The 23,980-nt window shown below is 44.0% G+C and overlaps 1 protein-coding gene across 1 annotated transcript; it reads right to left on the reverse strand.

The window, feature by feature from the left end:
• Positions 1-500: 500 nt before the first annotated feature.
• On the reverse strand, positions 501-17,397 carry LOC308483438 (uncharacterized protein; the record flags this gene model as incomplete). The annotated part of the gene is made up of 8 exons (XM_081017361.1): positions 501-1,026; positions 2,966-3,103; positions 4,083-4,174; positions 6,044-6,142; positions 8,245-8,419; positions 9,625-9,759; positions 13,592-14,672; positions 17,102-17,397. The coding sequence occupies 8 exons, from the start codon at positions 17,395-17,397 to the stop codon at positions 715-717; spliced, it is 2,328 nt and encodes a 775-aa protein (XP_080873487.1). The 3' UTR covers positions 501-714.
• Positions 17,398-23,980: the final 6,583 nt, after the last annotated feature.

Consider the following 23,980-nt stretch of genomic DNA (forward strand, 5'->3'; position numbering starts at 1 on the left):
GCAGCAGTCTGATTGGTCCTAGAACAGTAGGATCCAGAATGCAGCAGTCTGATTGGTCCACAGGAGCCACCCAATCCAGCTCCAGGTGATTCTGCAACCTGATTGGTCTACAGGAGAATCCCGGAATTAGCCAATCACGTGGGCCCCATTGTGTAAATAATGTATATAAAGCAGACATTCTGGGGGAACTTCCATTCATCCTCACCAGCATGAGCTGAATAAAGAGCATGAAATCCACTCTCGACTCCGAGTACAGTGGTACCTCGGGTTACATACACTCCAGGTTACGTATGCTTCAGGTTACAGACTCTGCTAACCCAGAAATATTACCTCAGGTTAAGAACTTTGCTTCAGGATGAGAACAGATCTCGTGCTCCGGCGGCGCGGCAGCAGCAGGAGGCCCCATTAGCTAAAGTGGTGCTTCAGGTTAAGAACAGTTTCAGGTTAAGTACGGACCTCCGGAACGAATTAAGTACTTAACCTGAGGTACCACTGTATATTTCACCGTGCACCCTCCCTTTCACAAAATCCCGGGGAGAGGGCCTTCTTGGGCATCATGGGATACTCTTTTTCCCCAGTGCACCCTTCCACTCAAACTCCATCTCCAAACCCCCAAAATAAATAAAAATATAATAAATATATTTTAAAAAACCCAGGCAAGAGCTCCATATTGGGTGCAATGGGAAAGCTGATTTTCCCAGGGCACCCACCCCTTCACACAGCACCCACAAACCCTGGCAGCAGCTCTGTCTTTTGCAGCGGCAACCTCTCGCAGTCTGGGCGGTGACGCGGGTGGTTCAGCAAGTCTGGGCCTCTCTCCTCCTCTCGTGAATTCGGGGGTCCAGAAAGGTGGAGGCGACTTGCCCCCGGGCTCTCTTGGAAAGCAGAACAGGTGCGCACTTGGCTTCCGTCGCCGATGGTCACGTCAAGCGGCTTTGTCCCGTGATGGCCAAGGGAGCCCCTCGGATCATGGGGTGATGCTGTGATTCTCTCGTCCGCCAGGGTCTTGGCTGTACCTGTGCTTGACTGTTGAGAGAGGAAAACAGCTCAAAAGCGGAATGTAGGGCAACACAGCTAGATTGGTGACTGGGAGCGCCCGCCGAGACCATATAACACCGGTCCTGAAAGACCTACATTGGCTCCCAGTATGTTTCCGAGCACAATTCAAAGTGTTGGTGCTGACCTTTAAAGTACTAAATGGCTTCGGTCCAGAATACCTGAAGGAGCGTCTCCACCCCCATCATCCAGCCCAGACACTGAGGTCCAGCGCTGAGGGCTTTCTGGAGGTTCCCTCCCTGCGAGAAGTGAAGTTACAAGGAACCAGACAGAGGGCCTTCTCAATAGTGGCACCCGCCCTGTGGAACGCCCTCCCACCACATGTCAAGGAAATAAACAACTACAGTGGTATCTCGGGTTACAGACGCTTTAGGTTACAGACTCCGCTAACCCAGAAATAGTACCTCGGGTTAAGAACTTTGCTTCAGGATGAGAACAGAAATTGCGCAGTGGCGGCGTGGCAGCAGTGGGAGGCCCCATTAGCTAAAGTGGTACCTCAGGTTAAGAACAGTTTCAGGTTAAGAACGGACCTCCGGAATGAATTAAGTACTTAACCTGAGGTACCACTGTATCTGACTTTTAGAAGACATCTGAAGGCAGCCCTGTTTAGGGAAGCTTTTAACATTTGATGAATTATTGTATTTTAATATTTTGCTGGAAGCCGCCCAGAGTGGCTGGGGAAACCCAGACAGATGGGCGGGGTATAAATTATTATTATTATTATTATTATTATTATTATTATTATTATTATTTTCAAATAGCTTATCTCCCTCTCTGCAGGTAAACAGTGACATTGGGAAATCTGTACTAGAGGAATTCAGTTCCTTCCCTGCCCCCCTTCATTTTTACAATGCCATATAAATGGATCAGGGCCCATCCATCTAGGCCAACATCTTCTTCTTGCCCTGATGGGGGAATCCTACATGCAGGATTTGAGCACTAGAGTACCCTCTCCTCCTGTGTCTTCCAGTAACTGAGGAACAGAAGTGTTTCTCCCTGTGACTGGCAGAACACAGACATCATGGCTTGCTGCCTCCTCCATAAATTTGCCCAGTCCTCTTTTAAAGCCATCTGAGTTGGTGGCTGCCTGCGGCAGAGAGTTCCACAGGCTAACTCTGAAGGGCTTTCTTTTATCGGCCTTGAATCTTCCAACCCTCAACTCCATTGGATGTCTGTGAGTTCTAACGTTATGAGAGACAACAGGGAAAACACCTTCCTCTACCTACTTTCTCCACCCCATGCTTAATTTTGCAAACTTCTATCATGTCGCCTCTTGAATGCCTTTTCTCTTGTAAGAAAATCCCAAACGCTGTAGCTCAGTGGAGGAGCAATTGCTTTGCATGCAGGTGGTTCTGGGTTCGATTCCCGACATCTCCAGGTAGACCTGGCAGAGGCTCCCTCAAAATCCTGGAGCGTTTCTGCAGGTCCACTGTGGCGAGCTGGCAAGCATGTCTACTGTTGCCACAGCCATTATTATGGGGATTAAGGTAAAGGGACCCCTGACCATTAGGTCCAGTTGTGGCCTATTCTGGGGTTGCGGAGCTCATCTCGCTTTATTGGCTGAGGGAGCCAGTGTACAGCTTCCGGGTCATGTGGCCAGCATGACTAAGCCGCTTCTGGGAAACCAGAGCAGCGCACGGAAACGCCGTTTACCTTCCCACCAGAGCGGTACCTATTTATCTACTTGCACTTGGACGTGCTTTCGAACTGCTAGGTTGGCAGGAGCAGGGACCGAGCAACGGGAGCTCACCCTGTCGTGGGGATTCGAACCGCTGACCTTCTGAGGTAAGTCCTAGGCTCTGTGGTTTAACCCACAGCGCCACCCGCGTCCATTATGGGGATTAAGCCAGCTCTAAATCAATGGCTGAAATTATGTCAGCCCACTATTTCAGAGCGATCAACCCCATACTTTCTGGATGGAAGCGAGGCTGAGTTCCATCTTCTTCTTCTGCGATAACGCTGGATTCCAATGGCACACGAGGCTATCATTCTGGATGCTGTAATTCTTATTCCCAAGCAGCCAGTAAGTCTTCATTTTCCCTTTTCCCTGCCCAGGATGAGAGAGAAAAGGGGAGATTTTTAAACCCTCAGCCTAGCCAAGGTGATGTAACCATGTGTGTGTCTGGGTGGGGGTATTTGGGAATTCTCAGAAGCCAAAGAAATTGGCACAGCCATGAAATCTGGGGTTCAAAATCAGCGCAGCTTCAAACGGTTCGGTCCACCATCTTGATTCAAAATGGCACCCGGTTGCATCCAGACACAGGCGAAAACCAGCTCCTTGATCTGAGGAACCATAAACCTAAATTTGGTCAAAACCTGTGCAGTTTTGAAAGGGTCCATCTGCCATCTTGATTCAAAATGGCACCCAACTGTTTCCAAACATAGATGAAAACCTGCTCCTTGGTTTTGTGCAACATTTGGCCAGGATATCTCAAGAGGTGTGCAAACACACAGCGAATGGAAAAACAACTTTCCAAAACGTATAGTCGATTATTAGGTATTTGGTGTATTTGGTAAATGTAATCAAATTTTTAAAAATAATAATAACAGAAAGTTATTTTCATCCTCTTTTTCTTTATATATAAATCCAGAATGGATTGTAGCCAGTGCTGGTTGTACTCAGAGTAGACCCACTGAAGTTAATGGATGTGAGTGACTCCATTAATTTCAACAGGTTTGCTCTGTGTTGAACTTAGTTAGAAACAACCCAGACTGTGATATCTGGCTCAAACTGGTGCACCCTAGAAATCTCACTTCATTTTTTAAAAACACAAAATAAAGTTACTAGTCCTCAAGACTAACTTAGGTCCACTAATTTCAAATTAATACAACTTAGTTGGATACAACGTATAGTTAGTCCTGCTCAGAGTAGACCCATTAATCTCAAGGGATCTCCTCTGATTAAAACATAGTTGAACACAACCCCACTGTAAGCTCCTTGGGGCAGAGAACTCGCCTTCCTTTCTCCTTTCTCTTGCAAATGCCCCAGGTTGTGCTAAATGAGTGGAGATAATAGTAGCAGTCACCTTCACTTCAATCTCCCCTCTCAGCTCAATGTCATAGGCATCGTCCTTCAGCAGCGCAAGGCATGTGACGGAACTGATGTGGATCTTCTGAGCTGGGAAATGAGTTATCAGAAGACACATAGTTAAACGCAGAGCTGTCCTTGCGCCACCTCCTGGTCAAAAGGGGAAACTGTAGGTCAAACCCCCACAACCCATAATCCTCCTGGTTTGTTTGTTTATTGATTGATTGATTGATTGATTGATTTACTACAGTGGTACCTTGGTTCTCAAACTTAATCCATTCCCGAAGTCCGTTCCAAAACCAAAGTGTTTCAAAACCAAGGTGCGCTTTCCCATAGAAAGTAAAGGAAAATGGATTCATCCGTTCCAGACTTTTAAAAACAACCCCCGAAACAGCCATTTAACATGAAATTCAAAATTGTAAAAAAGAAAACTTAATAAAAAAATTATACACACACATATATATGATGTCAAGAAATAACTATACAACCTTTAGAAGACATCTGAAGGCAGCCCTGTATAGGGAAGTTTTTTATGTTTAATTACGTTTTTGTATATGCTGGATTATTTATGTATGCGACCATGGCTGCGGCGATGTTATTGGCCCAGAGATGGAAAGAAGATAAAGTCCCGACCAGAGAAGAATGGCAGATCAAGTTGATTGATTATGCCGAAATGGCTAAAATGACTGGATGAATCAGAAATCAGGAAGACCAAAATATATGAAAATAACAACAAGAGATGTGGAAAAATAATAAGAAAGGACTGGATAATACTGTGAACATCATAAGGTTAGATTTGTGGACATTAAAACAGCAGTAAGAAGCAAGAAGTTGATTGGATCCCTTCGGAACTTGAAATATGGGTACCCCCAACAAAAATTTAAAATTCGGCTGTGTAATTTGGAATTTATGTAATTTGGTTTGATTTGATGTGATTGGTCGGTTAATAAAAAATTATTCTTAAACAGAAATCAGGAAGACCAAATTTTTAATAAGGAATGGGGGAAATTTATAACCTCCCAGCATCCTTAACAAACTACAGTTCCTAGAATTTCTTTGAGAGCAGTCGTGTGCTTTAAATGCATGGTGTGTAGTCAGTTTGAGCGTTCTACTCTATGGGCCCACTGAAATTAATAAGGCTTGGTTAGTCATGCCTGTTAACATCAATGGGTCTACTCTGTGTAGGAGGAGTAGCAAGGGCTGCAACCCAAGTACAGTGGTACCTCGGGTTACAGACTCTTCAGGTTACAGATGCTTCAGGTTACAGACGCTGCTAACCCAGAAATAGTACCTCGGGTTAAGAACTTTGCTTCAGGATGAGAACGGAAATCGCGCAGCGGCGGCCTGGCGGCCCCATTAGTTAAAGTGGTGCTTCAGGTTAAGAACAGTTTCAGGTTAAGAACGGACCTCCAAAACGAATTAAGTTCTTAACCTGAGGTACCACTGTAAAACAATTTGGAATCACAGTTAGAAAGAAGATAAAGTCTCGACCAGGGAAGAATGGCAGATTAAATAGATGAATTATTCCAAAACGGCAAAAATGACCAGAAGAATCAGAAATCAGGAAGACTAAAATTTCAAAAAGGAACGGGGGAAATTGATAATTTATCCTAAAAACCATTGTAAACAGTGAAAATCCTGAGTAGGATTGGAATATCACTTGTAGTTTAAGGGTGAATTTTGGACATAATGGAGAGGTAAAAGACTTGGATTATTATAAAAGATTCAGGAGGAAATGAATAACAATAGGACCCACAGAGGGAATAAGGGAACTCCAGTAGGTTCTTTGGCATCTTGTTTCTATGTTGTATGTTCAATATGTGACTGTAAAGTTGTAATCTAAAAAACCAAATAAAGAAATTAAAAACAAACAAACAGAATCAAGCAAACTGGCTGCGATGGCAAGCTCTCTGGGATCTTGTGGGGCGGAGGGATGTGGCGGGGGTCACAGCCACTCACGCAAACTGGTGGACTCCATACGAGAGGCTGTGTTCACCGTGTCACCAAAGAGGCAATACCGAGGCATTTTATGTCCGACGACGCCAGCCACACACGGACCTAGGTGAGAGAAACAGGGAGAGGGAGAGGAGGGTAAATGTCAGGGCAGACAGAGATGATTTTTTGTTCAATAACATAAGAACCACCCGCTGGATCAGGCCAGATCCACTCCAGTATCCTTTTCTTACAGTAGCCAACGACAGTGGTACCTTGTTCCTCAAACTTAATCCGTTCCGGAAGTCCGTTCCAAAACCAAGACGCTCTTTCCCATAGAAAGCAACGCAAAATGGATTAATCCGTCCCAGACTTTTAAAAACAACCCCCAAAACAGGCATTTACAGTGGTACCTCGGGTTAAGAACTTAATTTGTTCTGGAGGTCCGTTCTTAACCTGAAACTATTCTTAACCTGAAGCACCAACTGTTCTTAACCTAAAGCTAATGGGGCCTCCCATTGCCGCCACGCCACCGCCACACAATTTCTGTTCTCATCCTGAAGCAAAGTTCTTAACCCGAGGTACTATTTCTGGGTTAGCGGAGTCTGTAACCTGAAGCATCTGTAACCCGAGGTACCACTGTGCCATGAAATTTACTATCTAACAAGACCATTGATCCATAAAATGAAAGCAATAAACAATGTACTGCAGTCACACAATCAATCAATCCATCAGTAGCTGAACTGGGTTCCACATAGTCACAAAAACAAAATGGAAAAACCCCCACAAAAACAAAAATGAAAAATAAATAGCAAAAACAAACAGACCTCATCTTAACACTCAAAACAGAAGTATGGCACTCAAAATGGAGCATATTCAGCTTCCAAAAAAGTTAGCAAACCAGAACACTTACTTCCGGGTTTGCAGTGTTTGGGTTCTAAGTCGTTTGTGTACCAAGGCATCTGAGGACCAAGGTACTGTGAGATTTTGACCAGCTTCGGCCCATCTGAAGCTGATACAGGCTCGTCTTATCTTGAGCCCGAGCAGAGTAGTCCACACAGCAGAAGGATAAGCAGTATGTGCCACATTCTTAACTTTATTTCCACTCTACACTGAGAGAATACAAACATGCATCTTGCCTCTGTGAGAGCAGAGAAGCAACTCCTCTCGGAAACAAAGAACACTGAGAGAAACAGTGAAAAACAGGAAACCAGTGTACGTCACATCCAGTCTCCCATTCCCGTGGGAATCCAACAGTAACTCTGACTGTGGAATGCAAAACAATGTCTTGTGACTGCAGTTGCTGCTCAGTGAGGGAAATAGAAACCAACAGGTACCACTGTATATGGGAAACCAGAGCATAACAGCTCTCTCTTTGCCAGTGTGGTGCGGTGGTTAAGAGCGATAGACTGGTAATCTGGTGAACCGGGTTCGTGTCTCCGCTCCTCCACATGCAGCTGCTGGATGACCTTGGGCCAGTCACACTTCTTTGAAGTCTCTCAGCCCCACTCACCTCACAGAGTGTTTGTTGTGGAGGAGGAAGGGAAAGGAGACTGTTAGCCGCTTTGAGACTCCTTCGGGTAGTAATAAAGCGGGATATCAAATCCAAACTCCTCCTCCTCCTCCTCCTCTTCTGTGGAGGCAGAGCATAGCCATTGTGGCAACTAGCCATCAATGGCACTCTCCTCCTCCACGAATTTGTCTACTCCTCTCTTAAACCAGCCACGTTGGTGGCCATCCCTGTGGCAGGGAGTTCCATAGTTTAACTTTGTGCTGCGAGGACTGAAATTCAGGAGATTTCTGTCCTGAATCTCCCAGCATTCAGCCTCATTGGATGTCCTCAGATTCCAGAGGGAGAAAAGAATTGTTCCCTGCCGTGCTAAACTTCTACACGTCACCTCTTACTTGCTTTTTCTCTCAACGGAAAAGTCCCAAACGATGCAAACTTTCGCCATAGGGGGAGTCACTCCATCCCCTTTATCATTGCAGTCACTGATTTAGTTAAAAAATGTGCACGGCTTGATTGTAGAACGACAACAACAACCCAACACCCACAAACCAGTTTACAAAAAGAATAAAAATGAAACTATCTGTTTTTTTTAAAAAAAACCAGTTAAATGCCTTTAAAAATGATTAAAATTGACAGAAAGGTGAATACCAGGTCAAAGAGTTGGACAGCGCTGCCCCCATGTGGCTGCCTCTTCTCCATCTCTGCCAACCTATCTCACCTGTGTGAATCCCGGCCCGTAGCTGCAGTTTGCCGCTGGGCATGTGGGGTATCACGACTTGCCGGACGGCGGCCACCAAGTCCAGAGCCATCTTGGCGATCTCATCTGCGTGCTTTGTGCCGTTCCTCTCTGGCAAGCCGCTCACGACCATGTAGGCGTCCCCGATGGTCTCCACCTGGTGGGGAAGAGGGACCCAAAAATTGTGGAATCGGAAGAGACCTTGAGGGTCATTTAGTCAAGATCTGAGCGAAAATATAAAACATGCTTTCGGTGGCTTGGTCACCAGGCAAATTACTACTACTACTACTACTACTACTGTAAATTTATTTCTGCCTGCCTTTTACCCTAAGGGTAATCAAGACACAGTATTAAAAGCAGTTTGAAATGGTAAAGGTAAAGGGACCCCTGACCATTAGGTCCAGTCGTGGCCGACTCTGGGGTTGTGGCGCTCATCTCGCTTTATTGGCTGAGGGAGCTGGCGTACAGCTTCCGGGTCATGTGGCCAGCAGGACTAAGCCGCTTCTGGCGAACCAGAGCAGCGCACGGAAACACCGTTTACCTTCCCATCAGAGCGGTCCCTATTCACCTACTTGCACTTTGACGTGCTTTCGAACTGCTAGGCTGGCAGGAGCAGGGACCGAGCAACAAGAGCTCACCCTGTCATGGGGATTCGAACCGCCGACCTTCCGATCGGCAAGCCCTAGGCTCTGTGGTTGAACTCACAGTGCCACCCGCATCCCTTTGAAATGACTTACAATCTCAAAAATAGGCATCCCAAGTGTCAAAAGAGGTGCATCTCCAGCAAATCTTTATATATATATATATATATATATATATATATATACACACACACACACACACACACACACACACACACACACGGTTGTCAGATTAAAGTTTTACAATCCAACATACAACATAAATACAAGATTCCAAAGAACTTCCTGAACTTCCCTCTTCTCCTTTGTGGGTCCTATTGTTAATCATTTCCTCCTGCATCTTTTCCTATAATCCAAACCTTTTGGATTATGTCCAAAATTCACCATTAAACTACAAGCGTTATTCCAATCCTACTAAATGTTTTTGCTGTTTACAATGGTTCTGAAGATAAATTATAACTTTTCCCCATTCCTTATTAAAATTTTGATCTTCTTGATTTCTGATTCTTCCGGTCATTTTAGCCATTTCAGCATAATCCATCAAGTTGATCCATCAAGTTGATCTCCAGAAAACCTTATGTTGGTTGTTATTATTATTCACAACGGCCCTGCCCAGTAGGCCCCTGGCCACACTGTCGTTTTTGGGTTGCCCTCTTCTTTTCCTGCCTGAGAAGTCTTCCCTGACCACCCCGATGCTTTAACAAAGCCGGAAGCCACTGACCTTGTAAACATCGTAGGATTCGATCCGGGTATCGAAGCAGACGTAGAGGTTGTTGAGCATCTCAACCACCTGTAACGGGGTGCAGGAGGCGGCGATGCTGGTGAAGCCCACGACATCCGAGAAGAAGATGGTTACCTGTTGTGGGGAGACGGATTGGGCTGTATTATCATACCACATCATCATAAGGAGAAAATCCAAAACTATGGTTATGAAGCAATAGGAGTTCTTAAATGATTCTTTACAAAACCAGGGCTCAACTATAAAAATCTGGTTGTGTTTAGAATAATTTTGTGCGTAATCTAAAAAATACAAATTATTTGTGGGATTGAGTGTAAGTATGTTTGAACACTTTTAAGGATTGTATGAAATGTATGTTTGTATGCTTGTATATCTGTAATATATGTGTATTAATGATGAACTATTTTAACAATATTTTTTTAAAAAACAACAACCAAAGTGAAACATTAAGGAAATCCAAAGGGAAAATATGAAGAACAGAGGATCTGACGAACAGATTATTAAAAACGCATGAGGCAAACGGTTGAAGTCCTTTTTAAAAAAAAAACAGACAAACACTTTTTAAGGTAGATAAGGACAAGATGAAATTATACAATTGAATATAAATATAGATGGGAAACGGCTATGTATAGTGAATACAGTGGTGCCTCGCAAGACAAAATTAATTCGTTCTGCGAGTTTTTTCGTCTTGCGAATTTTTCGTCTTGCGAAGCACGGTTTCCCAAAGTCTTCAAAATCACCAAAGTCTTCAAAAACCTGAAAAAAAGGCTACCACACCGCGTGCTATGAGTTGCTCCTCGAAGTCACCCTGGGTATTAACGGTTTTAAGAAAAAGGAAACAAACTTGCAAGACGTTTTCGTTTTTTTTGTTTTTCGTCTTGCGAAGCAAGCCCATAGGGAAATTTGTCTTGTGAAGCAACTCAAAAAACGAAAAACTCTTTCATCTTGCGAGTTTTTCGTCTTGCGAGGCATTCGTCTTGTGAGGTACCACTGTACTTATCTACTTTTTAAAAAATTCACCTATGATCCTTTTCTTTTACTTCTTTATTTTTTCTTTGTTCTTTTTTTCTTTTTTCTGATATCTTATCTTTCATTTCACTCCTTTATTGTGAATAGCATTTTATAGAGGTATAGAGCATTGTGGGAAATAAAAATGGCTGCTCCCAGACGTTGTGGCGGCTCTTAGCAGGCTGCTCTTCTTCCGGGCCAAACCATCACGGGACAAGTGTTTAAGCAGCTATCACATCTATACGATAGATAGCCGTGTGCTTACGTGTTCATTACATTTTTGTCCCACCTTTTTCTCCACGGGAGCTCCAGGTGGCTCACTCATTTAACCCCCACAACAACCCTGTGAGGTGGGTCAGGCTGAGAGGCAATGGCTGGCCCAGTGAGCTTCACAGCCTAGTCGAGATTCGAACCCAGGTCTCCCACGTCCCAGTCCAGCACTCTAACCACTACACTACTCCAGGTTTAGGAAAACAGCTCCACAGCAGGGTTTGAGGAAAGATGTCTTTCCCGTGATTATGAAGTGATGCTTAAAGCCCTCTTTGATATTCTGTCCTAAAGGCTGCCCGGATCCTCGCTTAATTCTTCGTTTCCCCCCTCTGAATTCCCTATAGCTGCTGCAATTATCTCCAGATGTCTTTCTGCAATTCTCTCCTCCAAGGCTTCGTCTTTGATGCTGAGGGTTCTGATCCGGCTGTTCGTAATTGCTCAATTATGGGATTGTTTAGGAAATTACACCTCTCGTTGAAATGCAAATGTAATTCTTTTTCGGGGTGGGGCGGTGTCAAGAGGGTCCCCCCGCATGACGATCGCCAAGCACCCAGAGACGAGAGAGGAGATGGCGAAAAGGAGGTCATTTATTTCCCTGCGAGGTACCATTTCCTGGCAAACCTTTGGGAAGCAGAAGGCATTTCAAAATGGTCGCCGACATGTGACCACTCAAGAGGTGAGAGGGAACTATGAGGAGCAATTCATAGAATCGCAGAGTTCAACTAGTCCAACACCCTGCAACGCCACTGGACCACACTTACTCTCCTTCCGATTCTTATCACTAAGGCATAAAGACAACAGCCAATAAAATCTTTTGTTATTGAGAATTTTGGACTGTCTCGCCAGAATGGTGCATGCTCTAGTTATCTCCCGCTGGGACTACTGCAATGTGCTCTACGTGGGGCTACCTTTGAAAGTGACCTGAAAACTACAACTAATCCAGAATGCGGCAGCTAGACTGGTGACTGGCAGCGGCCGCCGAGACCACATAACACCGGTCCTGAAAGACCTACATTGTCTCCCAGTATGTTTCCGAGCACAATTCAAAGTGTTGGTGTTGACCTTTAAAGCCCTAAATGGCCTCGGTCCAGTATATCTGAAGGAGCGTCTCCACCCCATCGTTCTGCCCAGACACTGAGGTCCAGCGCTGAGGGCCTTCTGGGGTTCCCTCGCTGCAAGAAGCCAAGCTACAGGGAACCAGGCAGAGGGGCTTCTCGGTAGTGGCACCCGCCCTGTGGGACACCCTCCCACCAGATGTCAAAGAGAAAAAACTATCTGACTTTTAGAAGACATCTGAAGGCAGCCCTGTTTAGGGAAGCTTTTAATGTTTAACAGACTATTGTATTTTAATATTTTATTGGAAACTGCCCAGAGTGGCTGGGGAAACCCAGCCAGATGGGCGGTGCATAAATAATAAATTTTTATTATTATATCATTATGGTTATCTGAACGAAAAACTATTCATTTGGTATTTGGGGAAGGGGGTCTGTTGGGAAGCTGAAAGCCTCTCGGCGTGTTATCTCTTTTCATTTATTCGATTTATTTGCAAAAAATTCCTACCCTGGCGACATATACCATCACTCTCCTCTGGGCCACGCTTTCAGAATAAAAATCTGCTCACGCTCAGAAATACATTGGAAAACACAACTAGGGTTGTCCTCAGTATCACTTGATGTTCTTGCTCTCATTTTGAAAAGGTAAGGTAAAGGTAAAGGGACCCCTGACCATTAGGTCCAGTCGTGGCCGACTCTGGGGTTGCGGCGCTCATCTGGCTTTACTGGCTGAGGGAACCGGCGTACAGCTTCCGGGTCATGTGGCCAGCATGACTAAGCCGCTTCTGGGAAACCAGAGCAGCGCACGGAAACGCCGTTTACCTTCCCACCAGAGAGGTACCTATTTATCTACTTGCACTTTGACGTGCTTTCGAACTGCTAGGTTGGCAGGAGCAGGGACTGAGCAACGGGAGCTCACCCTGTTGTGGGGATTCGAACCACCAACTTTCTGATTGGCAAGTCCTAGGCTCTGTGGTTTAACCCACAGCGCCACCCGCGTCCCTTTTTGAAAAGGTATCTATCCATTAAAAAATATTTTGATACTACACTGCGCTACACTACACTGAAATGTTGAAATGTTTCTTTGGTTGTCCTCGAATCTGCCTGCCATGCTTGCCATCCTCTTGTGCTACATTGCTAGGACCTCGGAGAGACCAGCGTTCGAATCCCCCCACTTGGAGCTCGCTGGATGGCCTCTGGGCCAGTCATTGCCTCTTGGCCTAACCTACCTCACAGGGTTGTTTGGAGGATTGACTGAGGAGGGAGATCACTGGGTACAACGCCTTGAGTTCCCTGGAGAAAAAAGTGGGATTTAAAGGTTAATAATAATAATAATAATAATAATAATAATTTTTAACATGTAACACGGTGGCGAACATTTGGAGGCTGAAAGATGCTGTTTCTGGCAACCCTGAACTCACTGGCAGAGAAAATGTGGCTGGTTTTTCACTGTTTTCTAGGATGTTTTCGATGGAGGTGGTTTGCTGCACTGGGACCCTTTGGGAGGAAAGGTGGGATACAAATTTTATTATTTATTTCTTCTCTGCACTGACTGCCCTTGAGCGACATCCCTGAATCGAAGAGACCAGGCTAGCGGTGTGCAAGTCACCTGTTTTTACCTGGTCGTAATTTTCCGCCTCCACATGCTTGCGTTTCCTCAGCTGCTTGGCGACGGATTTGGGCAACATCTGGTGCAGGAGGTCCTCAGCCAAGCTCCGCTCACGCTTCAAATCCTCTGTCCGTTCCTTGAGGCTCCTGGCGTAATTCCGGATCCAATCTGTCATCTCCTTGAACGACACCAGGACGATGGGGTAGATGAGGCTGGCGACCGCCAGCAGGCAGATTTTGAGGCTCACCAGGGAGAGCATATCTCTGGATTTCTTGCTCAGCCTCTGCCGGCTCTTCTCCCACAAGCAGGCCTGCAAGGAATCCAAGTCCTTCACCAAATGCTCGTCCGGTGGCAATGGAGAGGGTGGTGGGGAGAAAACCGGGATGCCCCCATATTGGGTGGAAGAAATGGAGAGGTTTGGGTTCTCCTCCCAACACCCTCGAACGCTTTCAGATGCGATGATGGCATAGGTCAGAACGGCAGACATTTGGTACCACAGGCCTTGGGTGTCCACAGAAGATGATGGAGGCATCTCTTGGGACTTTAGGAAGCCTCCTTTGGTTCTGAGGATGGCTCTGAGGGACACCACGTCAACCCAATCTGGGTTCAACTTTATCGCTTCAAGGTCTTCCTCAGGACTCCCAAACACCTCGAGGATTTCGGAAACAATCCTGGACCACGCGAGACCCATCACCGCCGCTTGGGTGCCGTTCAGCTTCTCCCTGATCTCACTGGCGAAAGTTTGGCACCCAAAGTCTTCCTTGCATGGCACCTGCATCACATGGTCCTTCCCTCCGGATCCCTCGCAGGAAACTGCAAATTTCCCCAACGCGCGATCCAGGAAGAACGTGTTCAGTGCTTTGCCCTCGCCATCTTCCTGGCTATGAATCTCATCTCTGAAGAGGCTGGCGAGATTGAGGACCCAGACAGTCTGGCAGGAGGGGATGCTGGTGAGGGCCGCCTTGACGTTCCTCCATGATTCCAGAGTTTTGCTTAAATCCAGAGAGATGCTCCCCATCAAGGTGGCCACAGAGACCAGGCAGGCGACCAGGATTCGCCTCACTGTCTTGCTGGTACTACAGGGACAGAAGCTGAGGAAAGTAAAGGAGAAACTGGTTAATTTTGTCCCCTTCACAAGTGGAAAGGTATGCATACTCATAGAATTGTAGAGTTAGAAAGGGACCGAAGGATAATCTAATCTAGTGACTAGTCCAACCCCCCTGCACTGCAGGAATCACAGCTGAGTCAATATCAATCTCAGTTTTTCTCCCTTTCTCGTTTTTCCATTCATAAGTTCATTTCTCCACATTTTCACGTCACATCAGGTTTTCCCAGCTGGATAAACAGGACATAAAGTATTTCATGGGTAGGCAAACTAAGGCCCCGGGGGCCGGATCAGGCCCAATTCCCTTCTAAATCTGGCCCACTGATGGACCGGGAACCAGCGTGTTTTTACATGAGTAGAATGCACCCTTTTATTTAAAATGCATCTCTGGGTTATTTATGGGGCTTAGGAATTTGTTTATTCCCCCCCCCACCCAAAAAAATATAGTCCGGCCCCCCACAAGGTCTGAGGAACAGCGGACCGGCCCCCTGCTAAAAAAGTTTGCTGACCCCTGAAGTACAGTGGTACCTCGGGTTAAGTACTTAATTCGTTCTGGAGGTCTGTTCTTAACCTGAAACTGTTCTTAACCTGAAGCACCCCTTTAGCTAATGGGGCCTCCCGCTGCCACCGCGCCGCCAGAACACAATTTCTGTTCTCATCCTGAAGCAAAGTTCTTAACCCGAGGTACTATTTCCGGGTTAGCGGAGTCCGTAACCTGAAGCGTCTGTAACCTGAAGTGTATGTAATCCGAGGTACCACTGTAATTAAAAACAGTTTAAAGCAAAAAGACAACAAATAAATTTAAAGCAAGGCGAAAACCCTAACAACTGGTGGCAGTTTTAGTCTTGCTTTGGGTGTTTTTGTTGTCTCAAGTGTTATTAACAGTTTTAAATTACCTTATGTGTAAATTGTCTTGAGAAGACGGTTAATAAATCAACGGTGTGTGTGGGTGTGTGTGGGGGTGTATGTATGGGGTATTTTTTAAAAAAAGACCTGATGAAAAATCAACAGCTTTTTTGATGGGTTATTCTTATATTTTTGGATGATGACTTATTCTTAATGTCAGTAGGAATTGGCGTTGTTTGTTTTTTCCTCTTCCTTCTCCCTTTCCCCCCTCTGCTATATTTGTAATAAAACACACACATAAGAGCACCTCTGTGCAAATAAATAAAAAGAGGGAAGATAGAACCCCACTTTTTTCCCAGAGCAACTATAGTGAAAATGATGCAACTGGACAACAGAGCATTTGATGGTGAGTTAATAGGAGAAAAATTTATTCCGAAAGATTGCTTCATGAATTTGCTGCGGAGCTTAGGATTTTTTTGATGAACCCATAGGGCAAGATGGAGCTGTGGCGATGATCTAGAAATGTGATGCTTTAACATCCTCCTCTGCAATAATAAGTATCAGCATAAAATTTATTGGTTTCCTACTAAGCCTTCCCGGTTGAAACGAGTCTAGCAAACTAGAAAAGTCTAGCAAACATTTATCTCACACAAATCGGTTTAGATATCAGCTGTTTTATTGATGCAAATTGGGGGGGGTGTCCAAATGGATCGCAAGACATTTTAAACAAAAATATGAACATTTGAGGGAACAAATGGTTTGCATTTGTGAATAATTCCATTCTTTTCCTAGCTCTGCCTCTGAGCTATTCAATTTTCTGTTTCTGACAATACAAGTTTTTATGTTTCAAGTTAACCATGCAATTTTTAAAACAAAAACACCTAGCAATCTCAATGTTTTTAAAAAACAGTTTCTAGGTCACTAGCCCTTTCATTTTCTCCTACTGCACCTTTTATATTTAAATCTACGATTCAGTAAAATAATTATACATTGTGGACAGCACAGAACAAATCTGTGTAAATGAAAAACTTAATTGTACTCAATTTCTTTTCTCTGTCCATCTTTGATAATTCTTATCCCCAATCAGTTTGCTTGGCTTGAATTATCCAGCTTTTCACTCAAGAGATGAAATTTAATTTTCTCAATGGGTTTAACAGTTTGGGGGGTTGTGCAGAGGGAATCAGCTGAATAAGGTTTGCATTCTGGTGGTAAATTTCGGTTCCTTGGTTAGTTTATGGTTCATCTGAATAATATTTTTTAAAGCTTTTTATATTCAGAATCTGGTCCATCAATTTGACCAAATCTCAGTCTGTTTCCTTAGCCAGTTTCAAAGTTGTTTGATTCCTGTTTTATGCTGTTTAGATCAATTTCTGTTACCTTGTTTTTCCTGTATATGAAAAGTCATATTAAATACACAAACACACACAACCATTCTTTTCTGATAGCTTCCGGCTTCCTAGGTCTCCTGGATCTCTCCCCTCCCTGAAACTTCCCACTTCCCCCCCCCCCTTTCCAGTAAAAATTCAGCACAACTTTTCTCCTGGTTTTTGTCTTCTTTACAGCACCTACCTGCAGGTTGCACAGCTGTTCCACGATTTCCCTTGCCCCCAAACTTGCTCTTCCTCTTCCTCTTGCCTGAGGTTGGGTTTCCCCTTGAGTGAAGTCGAGGAGGTAAAAAACCGTTGGCTGCCCACTCCAGACATGGAACCTGTCCCAGACTTGGGGACTGGTAAACAGAGATTATGGGACTTGGCCAGAGATGATACCTTGTTCAAAAGCTCCTTTGATTCCCAGTGCCTGGAAGCAGCAGTTATCCCCCTCTTGAGGCTTCGTAGGGTACCAGTGGCTCTCCCCTCTCTGTGCATAAAGGGCGGTGCTGATGCTGGAAGAGCAACTGAGATGTCTGTTTGTGGCAAAAGATGGAGAGGACCCACAGAACCATTCCAGGTCCGCAAGCCGTGTTAGCTAACTCCCCGCATTGATCATGCAAAAGGTGGGAGCAGCATTATCTAGCAGCTATAACTGGGGAAAAGGTGAGCGGTTACACTTAAATATGTTTGGGATGCAAACTCTCCCCAATGAAAATTCATTTGCAAAGTTTTTAAACGTGCGCTTGCATGGAAAATTTATTTGCTCATTTATTCCAGCTATTTCTTTCAAAACGTAACGCCAGCATAAAGTGAAAAACGCTCTCTTTATTCATTCTGTGTTGTCAGCTATAGTGCAGATGGGAGAAGCAGTTTGCGCCTGTGTGGTGCACCCTGACTCTCAGAAGGTACAGATCCAGACCCCAGCTTAAAAAAGGCTCCCCGCCCCTGCTGGAACTGAAGGCGAGGACTGTGTTGCAAATAACATCAGTTTTCAAAAAAGAAAAGGCACTAGTTGGTTAATGCTCACTAGGATGAAGCCCCACTGCAGGCACTAGAACAGGCATAGGCGACCTCGGCCCTCCAGATGTTTTGGAACTACAATTCCCATCATCCCTGACCACTAGTCCTGTTAGCTAGGAATCATGGGAGTTGTAGTCCCAAAACATCTGGCGGGCCAAGGTTGCCTATGCCTGCACTAGAATTTAATTTTGGGTCAAAATGCCTTTATAGGATTGGGGTTCACACACATGGTATAGAACTCCGGCACAAATGGCGTATATAGTGAAAGGGTTTAGTCCCAAACGCTGGCATTGTGGTCAGGAAAAAGGACTATATTTACACATGTGGTGGGAATGTAATCTGGTTAAGGAATATTGGCAAAAGATTATAAAGGTAATTTCTGGACTATTTCAAATAAACATGGAAGTTAATAGGGATTTGTTATTTTCGGGAATACTGAGAAATAACAAAGTAAAGAGTAATAAGCAAGAGTTGTACAAGATTATGATTCTAGCTGGAATGGCAGTTATTGCTTTGGGATGGAAAGAAAAGGCCAAATGGAATATGGAAAAATGGAATGGTTATGTTTCTGAATACGTACAATCAGAAATATTCGCACAGATAGTGGCAGAGGATAGATGGGAAAATAAATGCCAAAGAATTACAAATAAATGGGCATTTTACAGGAACTGGATAGAAAGAGGGGAAGCCAACCCTAACATACAAGCTTGAATGAACAGACTGTCTACATGGATAAAGATATGAAGAAGGAAGGCCTGACTGGGGGCAGGGAGGACTGGAGTGGGAAGGGAGGGGAAAGGGGGCGGGGGAGTAAACCGGATGGTATTTTGTTTTTGTTTTTTTCTTTTCTCTTTTTTTTGTTTATTTTTTTAATAAGTTTTTATTGTTAAAATAGTTCATCATTAATACACATATACAAGCATACAAACATACATTTCATACAATCCTTAAAAGTGTTCAAACATACTTACACTCAATCCCACAAATAATTCCTTTCCCCATCACCATCCACCACCCCTCACCCCACCTTTGTGTTTGACTTCCAATCTACTCAATTACAATTTCTTTCCACTCCTATTACTTTCTTTCACACACCTTTAGCCTAATTTCATACTTCTTTTTCTATTACACATTGTTATCCATCTTATTTGATATTTCAGTATTTGAAACGGAACTTGTTTATTCTAATAGGAGTTCTGATTTTTCGATATGATTTTGCAAGTATCTTTTAAACACCTTCCAATCCCTATCTATCTTTTCTTTTGAAATCCTACCAATTTCTTCCATTGTTTTGGATATATTGTAATACTCCAATAATTTGGCAAGCCACTCTGTTTTTGTTGGTATTATACCACTTTTCCAGTTTTTCGCAATCAATAGCCTTGCTGCTACTGTTGCGTATAAATATAAGGTCTTATCTTCTTCCTTTAGGCTTCCTGGTACTATTCCCAATAGAAAACCTTCTGGTGTTTTCCTAAATGAGTATCTAAACATTTTTTTCATTTCATTATATATTATTATTTCTCAAAATTGTTTGATGTTTAAACAATTCCACCATATATGTATCATAGTACCTTTTCCCGTGTTGCATCGCCAGCAGACATCGCTACAATTTTTATTCATTTTTGCTATTCTTTCAGGTGTTAAATACCATCTATGTTGCATTTTAAGGTAATTTTCTTTCAGTATATAACACATAGTGAATTTCATATCTTCTTTCCACAATTTTTCCCATTGTTCAAACATAATATTTTTCCCAATATCTTGCACCCATTTAGTCATTGATGATTTAACCAATTCATCCTTTGTTTCCCACTCTAAAATCAGATTATACAATTTATAAATATTTTTTGATTTTTCTTGTATTAAGTATTCATCGAATTTTGATATTTCTTTTTCAAATCCTAACTTTTTGTCTTTCGCTAATCTATACTTAATTTGAATATATTGGAACCAATCACTAATATGAGCTTTAATTTCTGTGTAATCCTTTAATTCCAATTCTCCGTTTTCTTCCTTTAATACAGTTTTATAGGTAGCCCAATTTTCTTTCATATTTAATTTTTTCACTGCGACAATTTCTGCTGGCGATGCCCACCAGGGAGCTTTCAGGGGAGCATTTGCAACCATTGGGCACCATTTTTGAATGAATTGCCGAAAGTCACATTTTATCTGAAATTGTGACCCCGGGGCTTAGGGATTTTTTTTCTGAAATTGTGACCCCGGGGCTTAGGGATTTTTTCAAAAAAATATTTTTCCGCCGCTTAATTTGTCGAGGTCTGATTTCTTGTCCTGTGATAAAAAGCCTTCTGTTTCGACCGCCAAACTTTTCAGGGGAGCATTTGCTACTGTTGGACACCATTTTTGAGTGAATTGCCGAAATTCACATTTTTTCTGAAATTGTGAGCCCGGGGCTTAGGGATTTTTTCAAAAAAATTTTCTTCTGCCTGTTAAGTTGTCGAGGGCTGATTTCTTGTCCTGTGATAAAAAGCCTTCTGTTTCGACAGCCAAACTTTTCAGGGGAGCATTTGCTACCGTTGGAAACCATTTTTGAGTGAATTGCCGAAATTCACATTTTTTCTGAAACTGTGAGCCCGGGGCTTAGGGATTTTTTCAAAAAAATATTTTTCCGCCCGTTAAGTTTTCGAGGTCAGATTTCTTGTCCTGTGATAAAAACCTTTCTTTTTCGACCGCCAAACATTTCAGGGTAGTATTTGCAACCGTTGGACACCATTTTTGAGTGAGTTTAAAAAAGTCAGTTTTTTTCTGAAATTGTGACCCCGGGGCTTAGCGATTTTTTCAAAAAATCTTCTTCTGCCGGTTAAGTTGTCGACGGTTGATTTCTTGTCCTGTGATAAAAAGCCTTCTGTTTCGACCGCCAAGCTTTTCAGGGGAGCATTTGCAACCGTTGGACACCATTTTTGAGTGAATTGACGAAAGTCAAATTTTTTCTGAAATTGCTTAGCAATTTTTTTCAAAAAAATCTTCTTCTGCCGGTTAAGTTGTCGAGGGATGATTTCTTGTCCTGTAATAAAAAGGCTTCGGTTTCGACCGCCAAACTTTTCAGGGGAGCATTTGCAACCGTTGGACACCATTTTTGAGTAAATTGCCGAAAGTGAGATTTTTTCAGAAATTGTGACCCCGGGGCTTAGCGATTTTTTTCAAAAAAATCTTCTTCTGCCGGTTAAGTTGTCGAGGGCTGATTTCTTGTCCTGTGATACAAAGCCATCTGTTTCGACCGCCAAACTTTTCAGGGGAGCATTTGCAACCGTTGGACACCATTTTTGAGTGAATTGCTGAAAGTCAGATTTTTTTTAACATTGTGACCCCAGGGCTTAGGGATTTTTTCAAAAAAATCTTCTTCTTCCGGTTAAGTTGCCGAGGTCTACGTTCTTGTCCTGTGATAAAACGCCTTCTGTTTCGACCGCCAAACTTTTCAGGGGAGCATTTGCAACCGCTGGACACCATTTTTGAGTGAATTGCCGAAAGTCAGATTTTTTCTGAAATTGTGACCCCGGGGCTTAGGGATTTTTTCAAAAAAAATTTCTTCTGCCTGTTAAGTTGTCGAGGGCTGATTTCTTGTCCAGTGATAAAAAGGCTTCTGTTTCAACCGCCAAACTTTTCAGGGGAGAATTTGCAACCGTTGGACACCATTTTTGAGTGAATTGCTGAAAGTCAGATTTTTTATGAAATTGTGACCCCGGGGCTTAGGGATTTTTTCAAAAAAAATTTCTTCTCCCTGTTAAGTTGTCGAGGGCTTATTTCTTGTCCTGTGATAAAAAGCCTTCTGTTTCGACCGCCAAACTTTTCAGGGGAGCATTTGCTACCGTAGGACACCATTTTTGAGTGAATTGCCGAAATTCACATTTTTTCTGAAATTGTGACCCCGGGGCTTATGGATTTTTTCAAAAAAATATTTTTCCGCCCGTTAAGTTGTCGAGGGCTGATTTCTTGTCCTGTGAGAAAAAGGGTTCGGTTTCGAGCGCCAAACCTTTCAGGGGAGCATTTGCAACCGTTGGGCACCATTTTTGAGTGAATTGCCGAAAGTCAGATTTTTTCTGAAATTTTGACCCCGGGGCTTAGGGATTTTTTCAAAAAAATACTTTTCCGCCGGTTAAGCTGTCGAGGTCTGATTTCTTGTTGTGTGATAAAAAGCCTTCTGTTTCGAGCGCCAAACCTTTCAGGGGAGCTTTTGCAACCGTTGGACACCATTTTTGAGTGAATTGCCGAAAGTCAGATTTTTTCTGAAATTGTGACCCCGGGTGTCAGAGTTGCTTCCAGATCCTAGCTCACAGAGGATCACGCTAGCCAGCGATCATTAAATGAAAGTCTTTATTGAGTTACAGTTTCCATTCTCAAGCTGCTGCGTGCAACCCTACGTCTAATGGTTAGATCGGCGAAGCTCCGTCTGAGTCTCCGCCCCTTGTACACCAACTTAATATCCTAGCCCTGCTCCACCTTTTCCGCCTGACTGTTCTTCTCTGGGTCCCTCTGCCCCCCGGGGTCTCTTCCTTCCGGGATTCTTCTGACGCCGACCCCCCGGACCCTCCTGTCTCCTTGCGCCGGGCTTTAGGACCTGGCTCCCTTTCCGGGCTGCCTACTGCGCCACCTTCCTGTGCATTTGAACTTGGCGCGCGCGCCAAACCTTCCACCTTCCGTCTGACCGTTTCTTCGCTCCCCGATGGAGGTGTGGCCACTCCTGACTCGTGCCCTCCCCCCTGTTGTGAGCTGCCAGCGCTTGATCCCTGGCGCCCTTCCTCTTCCCTGCTCTCTGGCGGTGACGCTGGTCCCGATTTCCAACTGCTCCCCTCTGAGTCCCCTCTGGCTCTATCTTCCTGGGGTGTCCCCCTAGGCTCCCCCCTTGCCCTGGCCACTGGTGCTCCTTTCTGTGAATCTTCTGATTCACTGGAAACACTCGGAGATCTCGGGTCGTCGTCATCACTCATCTTTTCTTCTGCCTCCTCCCCCTCACTCTCTGTTTCCTCCCTTGCCCTTGCCTCTGCTCCTGAACCCCTGACACCGGGGCTTAGGGATTTTTTCAAAAAAATCTTCGTTCGCCCGTTAAGTTGTCGAGGGGTGATTTCTTGTCCTGTGATAAAAAGCCTTCTGTTTCAACCACCAAACTTTTCAGGGGAGTATTTGCAACCGTTGGACACCATTTTTGAGTGACTTGACAAAAGTCAGTTTTTTTCTGAAATTGTGACCCCGGGGCTTAGGGATTTTTTCAAATAAATACTTTTCCGCCGGTTAAGTTGTCGAGGACTGATTTCTTGTCCAGTGATAAAAAGCCTTGTGTTTCAACCGCCAAACTTTTCATGGGAGCTTTTGCAACCGTTGGACACCATTTTTGAGTGAATTGCCGAAAGTCACATTTTTTCTGAAATTGTGACCCCGGGGCTTAGCGATTTTTTCAAAAAAATTTTTTTCCGCCGGTTAAGATGTCGAGGTCAGATTACTTGTCCTGTGCTACAAAGCCTTCTGTTTCGAGCGCCAAACCTTTCAGGGGAGCATTTGCAACCGTTGGGCACCATTTTTGAGTGAATTGCCGAAAGTCAGATTTTTTCTGAAATTGTGACCCCAGGGCTTAGGGATTTTTTCAAAAAAATGTTTTTCCACCGCTTAAGTTGTCGAGGGTTGATTTCTTGTCCAGTGATAAAAAGCCTTGTGTTTCCACCGCCAAACCTTTCAGGGGAGCTTTTGCAACCGTTGGACACCATTTTTGAGTGAATTGCCGAAAGTCACATTTTTTCTGAAATTGTGACCCCGGGGCTTATGGATTTTTTCAAAAAAATATTTTTCCGCCAGTTAAGTTGTTGAGGGCTGATTTCTTGTCCAGTGATAAAAAGCCTTGTCTTTCAACCGCCAAACTTTTCAGGGGAGTATTTGAAACCGTTGGACACCATTTTTGAGTGAGTTGACAAAAGTCAGTTTTTTTCTGAAATTGTGACCCCGGGGCTTAGGGATTATTTAAAAAAAAAATATTTTTCTGCCGGTTAAGTTGTTGACATCTGATTTCTTGTCCTGTGATAAAAAGCTTTCTTTTTTGACTGCCAAACAT

The sequence above is a fragment of the Podarcis pityusensis genome, assembly GCF_964106645.2.
Source record: "Podarcis pityusensis genome assembly, chromosome: 8".
NCBI classification, from domain to species: Eukaryota; Metazoa; Chordata; class Lepidosauria; order Squamata; family Lacertidae; genus Podarcis; species Podarcis pityusensis.